The 18,065-nt window shown below is 43.1% G+C and overlaps 1 protein-coding gene across 1 annotated transcript in view; it reads left to right on the top strand.

Annotated features, from left to right (window-relative positions):
* Positions 1-6,620: 6,620 nt before the first annotated feature.
* Positions 6,621-18,065, top strand: part of LOC116371778 (uncharacterized) — a gene marked incomplete at its 3' end in the record, with an annotated part of 31,382 nt that continues 19,937 nt past the window's right edge. Inside the window, exons 1-3 of the mRNA XM_031820788.1 lie at positions 6,621-6,731; positions 6,857-7,135; positions 7,593-7,907. Coding sequence (XP_031676648.1) covers positions 6,940-7,135; positions 7,593-7,907 — 511 coding nt within the window. The remainder of the gene's footprint in view (positions 6,732-6,856; positions 7,136-7,592; positions 7,908-18,065) is intronic.

Raw genomic sequence — 18,065 nt, forward strand, 5'->3', positions numbered from 1 at the left:
GCCTCCACATTGACTCTGTACTGGTACCCCCTGTATATAGCCTCCACATTGACTCTGTACCGGTACCCCCTGTATATAGCCTCCACATTGACTCTGTACTGGTACCCCCTGTATATAGCCTCCACATTGACTCTGTACCGGTACCCCCTGTATATATCCTCCACATTGACTCTGTACCAGTACCCCCTGTATATAGCCTCCACATTGACTCTGTACTGGTACCCCCTGTATATAGCCTCCACATTGACTCTGTACCGGTACCCCCTGTATATAGCCTCCACATTGACTCTGTACCAGTACACCCTGTATATAGTCTCCACATTGACTCTGTACTGGTACCCCCTGTATATAGCCTCCACATGGACTCTGTACCGGTACCCCCTGTATACATTGACTCTGTACCGGTACCCCCTGTATATAGCCTCCACATTGACTCTGTACTGGTACCCCCTGTATATAACCTCCACATTGACTCTGTACTGGTACCCCCTGTATATAGCCTCCACATGGACTCTGTACCGGTACCCCCTGTATACATTGACTCTGTACCGGTACCCCCTGTATATAGCCTCCACATTGACTCTGTAACGGTACCCCTGTATTTAGCCTCCACATGGACTCTGTACTGGTACCCCCTGTATATAGCCCCCACATTGACTCTGTACCAGTACCCCCTGTATATAACCTCCACATTGACTCTGTACCAGTACCCCCTGTATATAGCCTCCACATTGACTCTGTACTGGTACCCCCTGTATATAGCCTCCACATTGACTCTGTACCAGTACCTCCTGTATATAGCCTCCACATTGACTCTGTACTGGTACCCCCTGTATATAGCCTCCACATTGACTCTGTACCGGTACCCCCTGTATATAGCCTCCACATTGACTCTGTACCAGTACCCCCTGTATATAGCCTCCACATTGACTCTGTACTGGTACCCCCTGTATATAACCTCCACATTGACTCTGTACTGGTACCCCTGTATATAGCCTCCACATTGACTCTGTACCAGTACCCCTGTATATAGCCTCCCCATTGACTCTGTACCAGTACCCCTGTATATAGCCTCCACAGTGACTCTGTACCGGTACCCCCTGTATATAGCCTCCACATTGACTCTGTACCGGTACCCCCTGTATATAGACTCCACAGTGACTCTGTACTGGTACCCCCTGTATATAGCATCCACATTGACTCTGTACCGGTACCCCCTGTATATAGCCTCCACATTGACTCTGTACTGGTACCCCCTGAATATAACCTCCACATTGACTGTGTACTGGTACCCCCTGTATATAGCCTCCACATGGACTCTGTACCGGTACCCCCTGTATATAGCCTCCACATTGACTCTGTAACGGTACCCCTGTATTTAGCCTCCACATGGACTCTGTACTGGTACCCCCTGTATATAGCCTCCACAGTGACTCTGTACCGGTACCCCTGTATATAGCCTCCACATTGACTCTGCACCGGTACCCCTGTATATAGTCTCCACATTGACTCTGTACTGGTACCCCCTGTATATAGCCTCCACATTGACTCTGTTCCGGTACCCCTGTATATAGCCTCCACATTGACTCTGTACTGGTACTGCCCTCTCAGCGCCAGCTGGCTCCACTAAGGCCCTCTCAGCCAGCTGGCTCCACTAAGGCCCTCTCAGCCAACCGGCTCCACTAGGGCCCTCTCAGCCAACCGGCTCCACTAGGGCCCTCTCAGCCAACCGGCTCCACTAGGGCCCTCTCAGCCAACCGGCTCCACTAGGGCCCTCTCAGCCAACCGGCTCCACTAGGGCCCTCTCAGCCAACCGGCTCCACTAGGGCCCTCTCAGCCAACCGGCTCCACTAGGGCCCTCTCAGCCAGATGGCTCCACTAAGGCCCTCTCAGCCAACCGGCTCCACTAAGGCCCTCTCAGCCAACCGGCTCCACTAGGGCCCTCTCAGCCAGATGGCTCCACTAGGGCCCTCTCAGCCAGATGGCTCCACTAGGGCCCTCTCAGCCAGATGGCTCCACTAGGGCCCTCTCAGCCAGCCGTCTCCGCTAGGGCCCTCTCAGCCAGATGGCTCCACTAGGGCCCTCTCAACCAGAACGCTCCACTAGGGGCCTCTCAGCCAGCCGTCTCCGCTAGGGCCAACTCAGCCAGAACGCTCCACTAGGGGCCTCTCAGCCAGAACGCTCCACTAGGGGCCTCTCAGCCAGCCGTCTCCACTAGGGCCCTCTCAGTCAGATGGCTTCTATAGGGCCCTCTCAGCCAGATGGCTCCTATAGGGCCCTCTCAGCCCACCTGTTCCACTAAGGCCCTCTCAGCCAGATGGCTCCTATAGGGCCCTCTCAGCCCGCCTGTTCCACTAAGGCCCTCTCAGCCAGATGGCTCCTATGGGCCCTCTCAGCCCGCCTGTTCCACTAAGGCCCTCTCAGCCAGATGGCTCCTATAGGGCCCTCTCAGCCAGCCGGCTACTCTATGGCCCTCTCAGCCCGCCTGTTCCACTAAGGCCCTCTCAGCCAGATGGCTCCTATAGGGCCCTCTCAGCCCGCCTGTTCCACTAAGGCCCTCTCAGCCAGATGGCTCCACTAAGGCCCTCTCAGCCAACCGGCTCCACTAGGGCCCTCTCAGCCAGATGGCTCCACTAGGGCCCTCTCAGCCAGATGGCTCCACTAGGGCCCTCTCAGCCAGATGGCTCCACTAGGGCCCTCTCAGCCAGCCGTCTCCGCTAGGGCCCTCTCAGCCAGATGGCTCCACTAGGGCCCTCTCAACCAGAACGCTCCACTAGGGGCCTCTCAGCCTGCCGTCTCCGCTAGGGCCAACTCAGCCAGAACGCTCCACTAGGGGCCTCTCAGCCAGAACGCTCCACTAGGGGCCTCTCAGCCAGCCGTCTCCACTAGGGCCCTCTCAGTCAGATGGCTTCTATAGGGCCCTCTCAGCCAGATGGCTCCTATAGGGCCCTCTCAGCCCACCTGTTCCACTAAGGCCCTCTCAGCCAGATGGCTCCTATAGGGCCCTCTCAGCCCGCCTGTTCCACTAAGGCCCTCTCAGCCAGATGGCTCCTATGGGCCCTCTCAGCCCGCCTGTTCCACTAAGGCCCTCTCAGCCAGATGGCTCCTATAGGGCCCTCTCAGCCAGCCGGCTACTCTATGGCCCTCTCAGCCCGCCTGTTCCACTAAGGCCCTCTCAGCCAGATGGCTCCTATAGGGCCCTCTCAGCCCGCCTGTTCCACTAAGGCCCTCTCAGCCAGATGGCTCCTATAGGGCCCTCTCAGCCCGCCTGTTCCACTAGGGCCCTCTCAGCCAGATGGCTCCACTAGGGCCCTCTCAGCCAGATGGCTCCACTAGGGCCCTCTCAGCCAGATGGCTCCACTAGGGCCCTCTCAGCCAGATGGCTCCACTAGGGCCCTCTCAGCCAGATGGCTCCACTAGGGCCCTCTCAGCCAGATGGCTCCACTAGGGCCCTCTCAGCCAGATGGCTCCACTAGGGCCCTCTCAGCCAGATGGCTCCACTAGGGCCCTCTCAGCCAGCCGTCTCCGCTAGGGCCCTCTCAGCCAGATGGCTCCACTAGGGCCCTCTCAACCAGAACGCTCCACTAGGGGCCTCTCAGCCAGCCGTCTCCGCTAGGGCCAACTCAGCCAGAACGCTCCACTAGGGGCCTCTCAGCCAGAACGCTCCACTAGGGGCCTCTCAGCCAGCCGTCTCCGCTAGGGCCCTCTCAGCCAGAACGCTCCACTAGGGGCCTCTCAGCCAGAACGCTCCACTAGGGGCCTCTCAGCCAGCCGTCTCCGCTAGAGCCCTCTCAGCTGCTGGCTCCACTAGGGCCCTCTCAGCCGCTGGCTCCACTAGGGCCCTCTCAGTCAGATGGCTTCTATAGGGCCCTCTCAGCCAGATGGCTCCTATAGGGCCCTCTCAGCCCACCTGTTCCACTAAGGCCCTCTCAGCCAGATGGCTCCTATAGGGCCCTCTCAGCCCGCCTGTTCCACTAAGGCCCTCTCAGCCAGATGGCTCCTATGGGCCCTCTCAGCCCGCCTGTTCCACTAAGGCCCTCTCAGCCAGATGGCTCCTATAGGGCCCTCTCAGCCCGCCTGTTCCACTAGGGCCCTCTCAGCCAGATGGCTCCTATAGGGCCCTCTCAGCCAGCCGGCTACTCTATGGCCCTCTCAGCCCGCCTGTTCCACTAAGGCCCTCTCAGCCAGATGGCTCCTATAGGGCCCTCTCAGCCCGCCTGTTCCACTAAGGCCCTCTCAGCCAGATGGCTCCTATAGGGCCCTCTCAGCCCGCCTGTTCCACTAAGGCCCTCTCAGCCAGATGGCTCCTATAGGGCCCTCTCAGCCAGCCGGCTACTCTATGGCCCTCTCAGCCCGCCTGTTCCACTAAGGCCCTCTCAGCCAGATGGCTCCTATAGGGCCCTCTCAGCCAGCCGGCTACTCTATGGCCCTCTCAGCCCGCCTGTTCCACTAAGGCCCTCTCAGCCAGCTGGTGTGTAAGAGAGTGTGAGATGTGTGTACAAAAAAGTGGAAGTACAAATGTCAAGGGAAATGAACTAAAGTGATACATCTAAATCCCAACTTGTAACGAAGGTTTAAATAATAAATAATCCACAATGTATTGGACAGAACTATGAGGTCTAAAGGTCTGGCTTTCCAAGACATTCTGTTCACCTGCAAGCAGACCTGATGATTGTAGATGGAGGGAGAGCCTGTTATTTAAAATGGAAGAATATAACTTCCTGTAGCCTATATAATGTAACAATGACAAGAATCCCTTCATATATTCTGTAGTTGAAGGTTAATTTAATGTCATAAAAAGTGTTCATTAAAACAAATTAGAATGTTTGGTGTGGAAGATGAGAGTGAGGGTGAGGAGAGGGGAAAGGGAGGAGAGGGGAGAGAAGAGGAGAGGGGGCAAAGAGGGAGAGGAGGAGAGGGAGAAGAGGAGAGGGGGGAGAAGAGAACAGGGGGCAAAGAGGGAGAGGAGGAGAGGGGGATAAGAGGAGAGGTTGGGGATAATGAAATTTGACGATCTGACTTGGAAAGGTGGTATCCTATGATGTTGCCATGTTGAAAGTCATTGAGCTCTTAATTAAGGCCATTCTACTGCAAATTGTTGTCTATGGAAATTGCATGGCGGAGTGCATGATTTTATACATCTGCCAGGAATGGGTGTGGCTGAAATATAATCCACTAATTTGAAGGGGTGTCCACATACTTTTGTATATATAGTGTATGTACACATGGGTGTTGTTGCACCATACCAACGATAAGCCTGTCTTCCCCATCACATCATGAAAGGTCATGTTGATGTTCATTTAACCTCTGTCTCTCTCTTCCTCTGACTCCTCCCTTTCTCCTCTGTCTCTCTCTTCCTCTGACTCCTCCCTTTCTCCTTTTGTTTCTCTCTATCTCTCTGTCTCTCTTTCTCTCTCTTTCTCCTCAGATCTCCAGGCTCAAAGCGTCAGTCCACCAGGTAGGTAGAGTATAAATCTACAGTGATTATAGCAGTTCAATATTAGTCAACTTTATTATCCCACATGGAGAAATTCATGTGTCCATACAAACCATTCTAAAACCCAATAATAATAAGTAGTGTTTTATGGAACTACTAATACTTGTCAACCACAAAGCATCACTGCTGTTAGAATAACAGAATCACTGTCATCATCTGTCCTCACCACTGTGTTTTCCTCTCTGCTGTTTACAGCGGAACTCTCTGTCAGACTGGTGAATGGGACCACTTCCTGTTCTGGGACAGTGGAAGTCTTCTACAGAGGAGGGTGGACAGGTGTATGTTTTAGGTGGTGGTACATAATGAGAGAGGTTAGGATTTTGTGTAGAGAGCTGAACTGTGGGAATGTTGTAGCTGAATCTATAGGACCTCAGTTTGAAAAGGGAAGAGGAAGAGTCACAATATATAGTTTGTGCAGTGGAGAAGAGTCTTCTATTGGACAGTGTGTCATCACAGGAGCACTTGGTGTCTGTAATCGTGGATATTTTCATCATGTGACCTGTTCAGGTAAGAGACTGGTCATATTGACAGATTTATTTATACAATATTACCATGTATCATGTTTTATGTGTTTTTATTTCATTTAAATAGAGGGAGAGATGTCAGATGTATTTAAACATTATATTTGTGTTTGTCATATTGGTTTATGGGAAATGTTCATGGGCAGATCATTGTAGTTCAGATGGTACTGAAGTGAAGCTGCCTGATGGATGTCCAGCTGTTTATTTTCTATAAAGTGAAGTGAACTTATTCCTGTCTCCTACCTGCATTATTCCCAACCCGATCCTGAGTGACTAAGAACCCATTTCTACCTCTTACAGTATCAAACATAGCAAACTACAATCTTTTATCCAACATCTTTGTGTTTAGTCCTTGACAGTGTCATGAACAAAACTGATTGAATGTTCAACCAACTCTTTTTTTACAGACTCTGTGCGGCTTGTGGATGGAGCTGGTCTCTGCTCTGGGAGAGTGGAGGTGAAGTCCAATCAGTCTTGGGCCTCAGTGTGTGAAGCTGACTTTGACCGGCAGGATGCAGAGGTAGTCTGTAGGGAGCTTGGTTGTGGGGCTCCTGCAGCTCTACAGGGGGGGCTCTATGGAGAAGGTGAGGGTCAGACCTGGGATAAAGAGTTCCAGTGTAAAGGCAAAGAGTCCCTTCTCCTGGACTGTGACACCTCAGACAGAAAAAACAACACCTGCCCACCTGGTAATGCTGTTGGACTCACCTGCTCAGGTAAGAAACAGTTTGTCACTCAATCTACATTGTTTCTCACCTGTAGTGAAGAATATGAGAGACAATATAGGTGTGTTTTACTGAGAAGATAGTAAGATTACTGTCTCTCTCTTTTCTTTTCTCAGAGCCTGATGATGTGAGGCTGGTGGGAGGAGGCAGTCGCTGTGCTGGTGGAGTGGAGCGGTACGACCAGGGAGAGTGGAGGACTATGGGAATTAAAGACTGGGACCAGGCGGCTGTAGCTGCAGTAGTGTGTAGACAGCTGGGTTGTGGCTCCACTGTTTCAGTACTACCTGGAAACACCACTAGAGCGTTTGGAGTTAAATGTGATGGGGATGAATCTTCACTGAGGGAGTGTTTAAGAAGTCATCGTCTCCTTCCTGGAATCACAGTGATCTGCTCAGGTCATAACAACATATTATAATTACATTCAACTGATTTCCTTCATTCATACAACTTCCTCTGCACCTCTCATGATGACTGTTTAGCTTGTCAGTCTGCTTTACTAAATAGATCACTCAGTCAAGTAGGAATCAAATACAACTTAAATATCCCAGAATGCTTTTGTATTTGAGTGTTATCTCAGTGAACGTCTCTACTCACTACCACTGTCACATGTCATGTTATTGTCACATCTAAATGAGGAAAGTAGTTGAGGAGCTACGTTTTCTTTTTCTCTCCTCTTGTTCCAGATGTCCTGCTTCAGCCTGATATCAACATATATTGTCTCAGTGACTGTAGGCCCACTACTCATGTTGCCCTGTGAGGAAGGGTGGCTGGCACTGTTACATGCTGATGTTATTGTCATATCTATAGGAAACTAGTTGAAGAGGTTCTTCTTGTTCTCTTTTATTGTTACAGATCTCCTGGTCCAGCCTGATATCTTCCTGACTGACTCAATGGGAGGGGTCTTCAGGGGCCACCAGGGGCCCGAGGTGTTCAGGGGCTACAACTTCACCATCACCTGCTCCATTCAGCCACAGTACCCAGGAGGCTCCTTCCTCCTCACGTTCACCGGCTCCAACAGAACCCAGCCAGCTGTCAATCACTCTGCTGCCTTCCTCTTCCCTGCTGCAGATGACTCCCACCAAGGGAACTACAGCTGTGTTTATGACAATTATGTTTTCTCTCATAACTTCTCCTCTGAGAGTGAGCTCCTCTCCCTCACCATCACAGGTAACTGAACATGAACCAGACTTATAACTTTGTCATTGACAGATTTCCCACAGATCTATGTGATGATGATCAGTCCCCTCATCAACATTCCAGCATTTATTGCATTTAGCTTTTTCCTTTTATTTTTCAAATAACCGAAAGTGAGAAAGTTGTAATCTGAATATAGGGGAAAAGGCCATTCTTGAACACGGGGTGAGACATTCTTACTAATCTGTTGGAGAAGCATTTTGGATTTAAATATACTTTTTGTTTGACTGAAGCCTTCAGTGAGGGGTCTAATGCTTAATATTTAATCATTGCTGCCCTCCGAGTTCATATTCATTATGTAAATCAGCCTGTTGAAAATTGTCTGGTTTGCCGTTCAAAATCAAACAGAATGTCTTTTGGTGATATCATTTAAAAACAGGTCGCAGGTGTAGACAAGACCATAAGCACATAGGTAAACTGGGATATGACTAAAGTGTTACTCAGGGTAAACTGGGATATGACTAAAGTGTTACTCAGGGTAAACTGGGATATGACTAAAGTGTTACTCAGGGTAAACTGGGATATGACTAACGTGTTAATGAGGGGGATTTTTCCACAAATAGACAGGTGGTTTCCTTTCCGTGGTGGCAAGATATGATCTATTTTTGCTTTCTATAAAAATGTATTAGAGTGAGTTAATATCTTTCTTTCGGGATATGTATTCCAAGTGTGACCACATCACCCTCAGACCATTTTATTAGTAAACTACACAATAATGTAAAAGTTGTATTTTATTGCGATCCAATACGTAATAGGCTACTCTAATTATTATCTGGTTGTAATCTAGAGAGGCTAGAACAATGATATAGATCCTCTGAGGCTGTGGAGGCATCCACATTGTGTACTTAAAATGAAACATAAACCATCAGGGTACAATGACACCTTTGGGATGGTAAATCGCTGAAGAATGCTGTGTTGGCCATGCTGGTTAAGTGTGTCTTGAATTCTAAATAAATCACAGACAGTGTCACCAGCAAAGCACCCCCACATGATCACACCTCCTCCTCCATGCTTCACGGAGGGAACCACTCTGCGTTTACAAACCACGGCGGTTGAAAGCAAAAATCTCAGCAGATCAAAGGACACATTTCGATTGGTCTAATGTCCATTGCTCATGTTTCTTGGCCCAAGCAAGTCTCTTCTTATTGTTGGTGTCTTTTAGAAGTGGTTTAGTTGTAGCAATTCAAACATGAAGGCCTGATTCACGCAGTCTCCTCTGAACAGTTGATGTTGAGATGTGTTTGTTACTTGAACACTGTGAAGCATTTATTTGGGCTGCAATCTGAGGCTGGTAATTCATTCTCTGCAGCAGAGATAACCCTGGGTCTTCCTTTCCTGTGGCGGTCCTCGTGAGCCAGTTTCATCATAGCACTTTTTGTTTATTTAACAAGTTAGTTAAGAAACCATTCTTATTTACAATGACAGCCTACTCCAGCCAAACTCAGACATAGTGTGCTGCCCTGTGCGACTCCCAATCACAGCCGGTTGTGATACAGTCTGGATTTGAACCAGGTTGTCTGTGTGATGCCTCTAGCACTGAGATGCAGTGTGTTAGACCTCTTTGCCACTTGTAAGCCCCAGTGTTTGCGACTGCACTTGAAGAAACTGTCAAAGTTCTTGAAATGTTCCATATTGACTGACCTTCATGTCTTAAAGTAATGATGGACTGTCGTTTCTCTTTGCTTATTTAAGCTGTTCTTGCCATAATATGGACTTGGTCTTTTACCAAATAGGGCTATCTTCTGTATACCAACCCTACCTTGTCACAACACAACCGATTGGCTCAAATGCATTAAGAAGGAAAGAAATTCCACAAATGTACTTTTCACAAGGCACTACTGTTAATTGAAATGCATTCCTGGTGACCACCTCCTGAAGCTGGTTGAGAGAATGCCAAGAGTGTACAAAGTTGTCATCAAGTCAAAGGGTGGCTACTATGGAGTGTCTCAAACATAAAATATATTTTAATTTGTTGAACACATTTTTTTGGTTAATACATGATTCCCTGTGTGATGTCATAGTGTTGATGTCTTCACTCTTATTCTTCAATGTAGAAAATAGTAAAATATAGAAAAACCCTTGAACAAGTAGGTCTGTCCAAACTGTTGACAGGTTCTGTATAAATGACCTCCAGTCGTACTTTATCAAAGGCCTTTTCAAAGTCAGCTATGAATACCAGGCTTTACTTCCCAGATTGTCCATAGTGTTCTACTTGTCTTATATTCCAAAGACATAATGCTGGTGAAATGCTTGTGTTTCTAGCTCTGACAGCGGTAATATCTAACAAGTAATATCTAAGAATTTCACAACATAAACCCAATACACACAAATCTCAGGAATGGAATTAAGAATATATAAATATATGGACAAGAAATGTCAGCACGGCACAAACTAAATAGACAGCAGGTAGACTAGATAGCAGGTAGACTAAATAGATAGACAGCAGGTAGACTAGATAGATAGATAGCAGGTAGACTAAATAGATAGATAGCAGGTAGACTAAATAGATAGATAGCAGGTAGACTAAATAGACAGCAGGTAGACTAGATAGCAGGTAGACTAAATAGATAGCAGGTAGACTAAATAGATAGATAGCAGGTAGACTAAATAGATAGATAGCAAGTAGACTAAATAGATAGCAGGTAGACTAGATAGATAGATAGCACGTAGACTAAATAGATAGCAGGTAGACTAAATAGATAGATAGATAGCACGTAGACTAAATAGATAGATAGCACGTAGACTAAATAGATAGACAGCAGGTAGACTAAATAGATAGACAGCAGGTAGACTAAATAGATAGCAGGTAGACTAAATAGATAGCAGGTAGACTAAATAGATAGCAGGTAGACTAGATAGATAGATAGCACGTAGACTAAATAGATAGATAGCAGGTAGACTAAATAGATAGCACGTAGACTAAATAGATAGATAGCAGGTAGACTAAATAGATAGATAGCACGTAGACTAAATAGATAGATAGCAGGTAGACTAAATAGATAGATAGCAGGTAGACTAAATAGATAGATAGCAGGTAGACTAAATAGATAGATAGCAGGTAGACTAAATAGATAGATAGCAGGTAGACTAAATAGATAGATAGCAGGTAGACTAAATAGATAGATAGCACGTAGACTAAATAGATAGATAGCACGTAGACTAAATAGATAGATAGCACGTAGACTAAATAGATAGATAGCAGGTAGATTAAATAGATAGCAGGTAGACTAAATAGATAGATAGCAGGTAGACTAAATAGATAGATAGCAGGTAGACTAAATAGATAGATAGCAGGTAGACTAAATAGATAGATAGCAGGTAGACTAAATAGATAGATAGCAGGTAGACTAAATAGATAGATAGCAGGTAGACTAAATAGATAGCACGTAGACTAAATAGATAGCAGGTAGACTAAATAGATAGATAGCAGGGTAGACTAAATAGATAGATAGCAGGTAGACTAAATAGATAGATAGCAGGTAGACTAAATAGATAGATAGCACGTAGACTAAATAGATAGATAGCAGGTAGACTAAATAGATAGACAGCAGGTAGAAGAAATAGATAGATAGCAGGTAGACGAAATAGATAATAGCAGGTAGACGAAATAGATAGATAGCAGGTAGACTAAATTGATAGATAGCAGGTAGACTAAATAGATAGATAGCAGGTAGACTAAATTGATAGATAGCAGGTAGACTAAATAGATAGATAGCAGGTAGACTAAATAGATAGATAGCACGTAGACTAAAATAGATAGATAGCACGTAGACTAAATAGATAGATAGCACATAGACTAAATAGATAGATAGCACGTAGACTAATAGATAGATAGCACGTAGACTAAATAAATAGATAGCAGGTAGACTAAATAGATAGATAGCAGGTAGACTAGATAGATAGCAGGTAGACTAAATAGATAGATAGCAGGGTAGACTAAATAGATAGATAGCACGTAGACTAAATAGATAGATAGCACGTAGACTAAATAGATAGATAGCACGTAGACTAAATAGATAGATAGCACGTAGACTAAATAGATAGATAGCACGTAGACTAAATAGATAGATAGCACGTAGACTAAATAGTAGATAGCACGTAGACTAAATAGATAGATAGCACGTAGACTAAATAGATAGATAGCACGTAGACTAAATAGATAGATAGCACGTAGGACTAAATAGATAGATAGCACGTAGACTAAATAGATAGATAGCACGTAGACTAAATAGATAGATAGCACGTAGACTAAATAGATAGATAGCAGGTAGATTAAATAGATAGCAGGTAGACTAAATTGATAGATAGCAGGTAGACTAAATAGATAGATAGCAGGTAGACTAAATAGATAGACAGCAGGTAGACTAAATAGATAGATAGCAGGTAGACTAAATAGACAGCAGGTAGACTAGATAGCAGGTAGACTAAATAGACAGCAGGTAGACTAGATAGATAGATAGACAGCAGGTAGACTAAATAGATAGATAGCAGGTAGACTAAATAGATAGATAGCAAGTAGACTAAATAGATAGCAGGTAGACTAGATAGATAGATAGCACGTAGACTAAATAGATAGCAGGTAGACTAAATAGATAGATAGATAGCACGTAGACTAAATAGATAGATAGCACGTAGACTAAATAGATAGACAGCAGGTAGACTAAATAGATAGACAGCAGGTAGACTAAATAGATAGCAGGTAGACTAAATAGATAGCAGGTAGACTAAATAGATAGCAGGTAGACTAGATAGATAGATAGCACGTAGACTAAATAGATAGATAGCAGGTAGACTAAATAGATAGCAGGTAGACTAAATAGATAGATAGCAGGTAGACTAAATAGATAGATAGCACGTAGACTAAATAGATAGATAGCACGTAGACTAAATAGATAGATAGCACGTAGACTAAATAGATAGATAGCAGGTAGATTAAATAGATAGCAGGTAGACTAAATAGATAGATAGCAGGTAGACTAAATAGATAGATAGCAGGTAGACTAAATAGATAGATAGCAGGTAGACTAAATAGATAGATAGCAGGTAGACTAAATAGATAGATAGCAGGTAGACTAAATAGATAGATAGCAGGTAGACTAAATAGATAGATAGCAGGTAGACTAAATAGATAGATAGCACGTAGACTAAATAGATTAGATAGCAGGTAGACTAAATAGATAGACAGCAGGTAAGAAGAAATAGATAGATAGCAGGTAGACGAAATAGATAGATAGAGGTAGACGAAATAGATAGATAGCAGTAGACTACATTGATAGATAGCAGGTAGACTAAATAGATAGATAAGCAGGAAGACTAAATTGATAGATAGCAGGTAGACTAAATTGATAGATAGCAGGTAGACTAAATAGATAGATAGCACGTAGACTAAATAGATAGATAGCACGTAGACTAAATAGATAGATAGCACGTAGACTAAATAGATAGATAGCACGTAGACTAAATAGATAGATAGCACGTAGACTAAATAAATAGATAGCAGGTAGACTAAATAGATTAGATAGCAGTAGACTAAATAGATAGCAGGTAGACTAAATAGATAGATAGCACGTAGACTAAATAGATAGATAGCAAGTAGACTAAATAGATAGATAGCACGTAGACTAAATAGATAGATAGCCACGTAGCTAAAATAGATAGATAGCACGTAGACCTTAAAATAGATAGATAGCACGTAGACTAAATAGATAGATAGGCACGTAGACTAAATAGATAGATAGCACGTAGACTAAATAGATAGATAGCACGTAGACTAAATAGATAGATAGCACGTAGACTAAATAGATAGATAGCACGTAGACTAAATAGATAGATAGCAGGTAGATTAAATAGATAGCAAGGTAGACTAAATTGATAGATAGCAGGTAGACTAAGTTGATAGATAGCAGGTAGACTAAATTGATAGATAGCAGGTTAGACTAAATAGATAGATAGCACGTAGACTAAATAGATAGATAGCACGTAGACTAAATAGATAGATAGCACGTAGACTAAATAGATTAGATAGCACGTAGACTAAATAGATAGCAGGTAGACTAAATAGATAGATAGCAGGTAGACTAAATAGATAGATAGCACGTAGACTAAATAGATAGATAGCACCATAGACTAAATAGATAGATAGCACGTAGACTAAATAGATAGATAGCACGTAGACTAAATAGATAGATAGCAGGTAGATTAAATAGATAGAAGGTAGACTAAATAGATAGATAGCACGTAGACTAAATAGATAGATAGCAGGTAGACTAAATAGATAGATAGCACGTAGACTAAATAGATAGCAGGTAGACTAAATTGATAGATAGCAGGTAGACTAAGTTGATAGATAGCAGGTAGACTAAATTGATAGATAGCAGGTAGACTAAATAGATAGATAGCACGTAGACTAAATAGATAGATAGCACGTAGACTAAATAGATAGATAGCACGTAGACTAAATAGATAGATAGCAGGTAGACTAAATAGATAGATAGCAGGTAGACTAAATAGATAGATAGCAGGTAGACTAAATTGATAGATAGCAGGTAGACTAAATTGATAGATAGCAGGTAGACTAAATTGATAGATAGCAGGTAGACTAAATAGATAGACAGCAGGTAGACTAAATAGATAGACAGCAGGTAGACTAAATAGATAGACAGCAGGTAGACTAAATAGATAGATAGCACGTAGACTAAATAAATAGATAGCAGGTAGACTAAATAGATAGATAGCAGGTAGACTAAATAGATAGCAGGTAGACTAAATAGATAGATAGCACGTAGACTAAATAGATAGATAGCACGTAGACTAAATAGATAGATAGCACGTAGACTAAATAGATAGATAGCACGTAGACTAAATAGATAGATAGCACGTAGACTAAATAGATAGATAGCACGTAGACTAAATAGATAGATAGCACGTAGACTAAATAGATAGATAGCACGTAGACTAAATAGATAGATAGCACGTAGACTAAATAGATAGATAGCACGTAGACTAAATAGATAGATAGCACGTAGACTAAATAGATAGATAGCACGTAGACTAAATAGATAGCAGGTAGATTAAATAGATAGCAGGTAGACTAAATTGATAGATAGCAGGTAGACTAAGTTGATAGATAGCAGGTAGACTAAATTGATAGATAGCAGGTAGACTAAATAGATAGATAGCACGTAGACTAAATAGATAGATAGCATGTAGACTAAATAGATAGATAGCACGTAGACTAATAGATAGATAGCACGTAGACTAAATAGATAGCAGGTAGACTAAATAGATAGATAGCAGGTAGACTAAATAGATAGATAGCACGTAGACTAAATAGATAGATAGCACGTAGACTAAATAGATAGATAGCACGTAGACTAAATAGATAGATAGCAGGTAGATTAAATAGATAGCAGGTAGACTAAATAGATAGATAGCACGTAGACTAAATAGATAGATAGCAGGTAGACTAAATAGATAGATAGCACGTAGACTAAATAGATAGATAGCACGTAGACTAAATAGATAGATAGCAGGTAGACTAAATAGATAGATAGCAGGTAGACTAAATAGATAGCAGGTAGACTAAATTGATAGATAGCAGGTAGACTAAATTGATAGATAGCAGGTAGACTAAATTGATAGATAGCAGGTAGACTAAATAGATAGACAGCAGGTAGACTAAATAGATAGACAGCAGGTAGACTAAATAGATAGACAGCAGGTAGACTACATAGATAGACAGCAGGGTAGACTAATAGATAGATAGCAGGTAGACTAAATTGATAGATAGCAGGTAGACTAAATTGATAGATAGCAGGTAGACTAAATAGATAGCAGGTAGACTAGATAGATAGATAGCACGTAGACTAAATAGATAGCAGGTTAGACTAAATAGATAGATAGAAGGTAGACTAAATAGATAGCAGGTAGACTAAATAGATAGATAGCACGTAGACTAAATAGATAGATAGCAGGTAGACTAAATAGATAGATAGCACGTAGACTAAATAGATAGATAGCAGGTAGACTAAATAGATAGATAGCAGGTAGACTAAATAGATAGCACGTAGACAAAATAGATAGCAGGTAGACTAAATAGATAGATAGCAGGTAGACGAAATAGATAGATAGCACGTAGACTAAATAGATAGCAGGTAGACTAAATAGATAGATAGCACGTAGACTAAATAGATAGATAGCAGGTAGACTAATAGATAGATAGCAGGTAGACTAAATAGATAGATAGCAGGTAGACTAAATAGATAGATAGCAGGTAGACTAAATAGATAGATAGCAGGTAGACTAAATAGATAGATAGCAGGTAGACTAAATAGATAGATAGCAGGTAGACTAATAGATAGATAGCAGGTAGACTAATAATAGATAGCAGGTAGACTAAAATAGATAGCACGTAGACTAAATAGATAGATAGCAGGTAGACTAAATAGATAGATAGCACGTAGACTAAATAGATAGCAGGTAGACTAAATAGATAGATAGCAGGTAGACTAAATAGATAGATAGCACGTAGACTAAATAGATAGATAGCAGTAGACTAAATAGATAGATAGCAGGTAGACTAAATAGATAGATAGCAGGTAGACTAAATAGATAGATAGCAGGTAGACTAATAGATAGATAGCAGGTAGACTAATATAGATAGAGTAGACTAAATAGTAGACAGCAGGTATTAGACTAAATAGATAGATAGCAGGTAGACTAAATAGATAGATAGCAGGTAGACTAAATAGATAGACAGCAGGTAGACTAAATAGATAGATAGCAGGTAGGACTAAATAGATAGATAGCAGGTAGGACTAAATAGATAGCAGGTAGACTAAATAGATAGATAGCAGGTAGACTAATAGATAGATAGCAGGTAGACTAAATAGATAGATAGCAGGTAGACTAAATAGATAGCAGGTAGACTAAATAAATAGATAGCAGGTAGACTAAATAGATAGATAGCAGGTAGACTAAATAGATAGATAGCAGGTAGACTAAATAGATAGATAGCAGGTAGACTAAATAGATAGATAGCAGGTAGACTAAATAGATAGCAGGTAGACTAAATAGATAGCAGGTAGACTAAATAGATAGCAGGTAGACTAAAACACAGTAGAATAGAAATGAAGTATATGAATGAGATGAGTAATGCAAAAATACGTAAACATTAAGTGCCATTTGTTAAAGTGGCCAGTGATTTCCAATCTATGTATATAGGCAGCAGCCTCTAATGTTTCGTCCATGTAAAAACAACTATCTGATAAGTTGAATAATATCTGACAATACCTCTTTAATTCTCTGCACTACACATTTAGCTAGGATTTTTGCATCACAACACTGAAGTGTAAGATGCCTCCAATGTTTTAAATGGACTGGATCTTTATATTTACCACTTGGATCCTGTTTCAGTAATAATGAATCAGACCTTCTTGTTGAGTATCTGATAATCTACCATTTATATAGGAGTGGTTATATCGTGCTGATAACGGTCCTCTGAGTCTATCTAAAAGGTTGGTATAACCTCCACTGGTAGGCCCTCCAGGCCATGTATATAGTCTCCACAGTGACTCTATACAAGGGGTACCAGTACAGAGTCAGTGGAGCCTCTCATTGACTCTGTACTGGTACCCCTGTATATAGCCTCACATGACTCTGCTGTTACCCCCTGTATATAGCCTCCACATTGACTCTGTACTGTTACCCCCCTGTATATAGCCTCCACATTGACTCTGTACTGTTACCCCCTGTATATAGCCTCCACATTGACTCTGTACTGGTACCCTTGTATATAACCTCCACATTGACTCTGTACCGGTAGCCCCTGTCCTATGAGGTCTAACGGTCTGGCTTTCCAAGACATTCTGTTCATCTGCAAGCAGACCTGAGGATTGTAGGGGGGCCTCTACGTTGACTCTGTACCGGTACCACCTGTCTTAAACCTCACATTGAATCTGTACTGGTACCCCCTGTATATAGCCTCCACATTGACTCTGTACTGGTACCCCCTGTATATAGCTCCACATTGACTCTGTACTGGTACCCCCTGTATATAGCCTCCACATTGACTCTGTACTGGTACCCCCTGTATATAGTCTCCACAGTGACTCTGTACTGGTACCCCCATGT

Source organism: Oncorhynchus kisutch, unplaced genomic scaffold (assembly GCF_002021735.2).
Source record: "Oncorhynchus kisutch isolate 150728-3 unplaced genomic scaffold, Okis_V2 scaffold3655, whole genome shotgun sequence".
NCBI classification, from domain to species: Eukaryota; Metazoa; Chordata; class Actinopteri; order Salmoniformes; family Salmonidae; genus Oncorhynchus; species Oncorhynchus kisutch.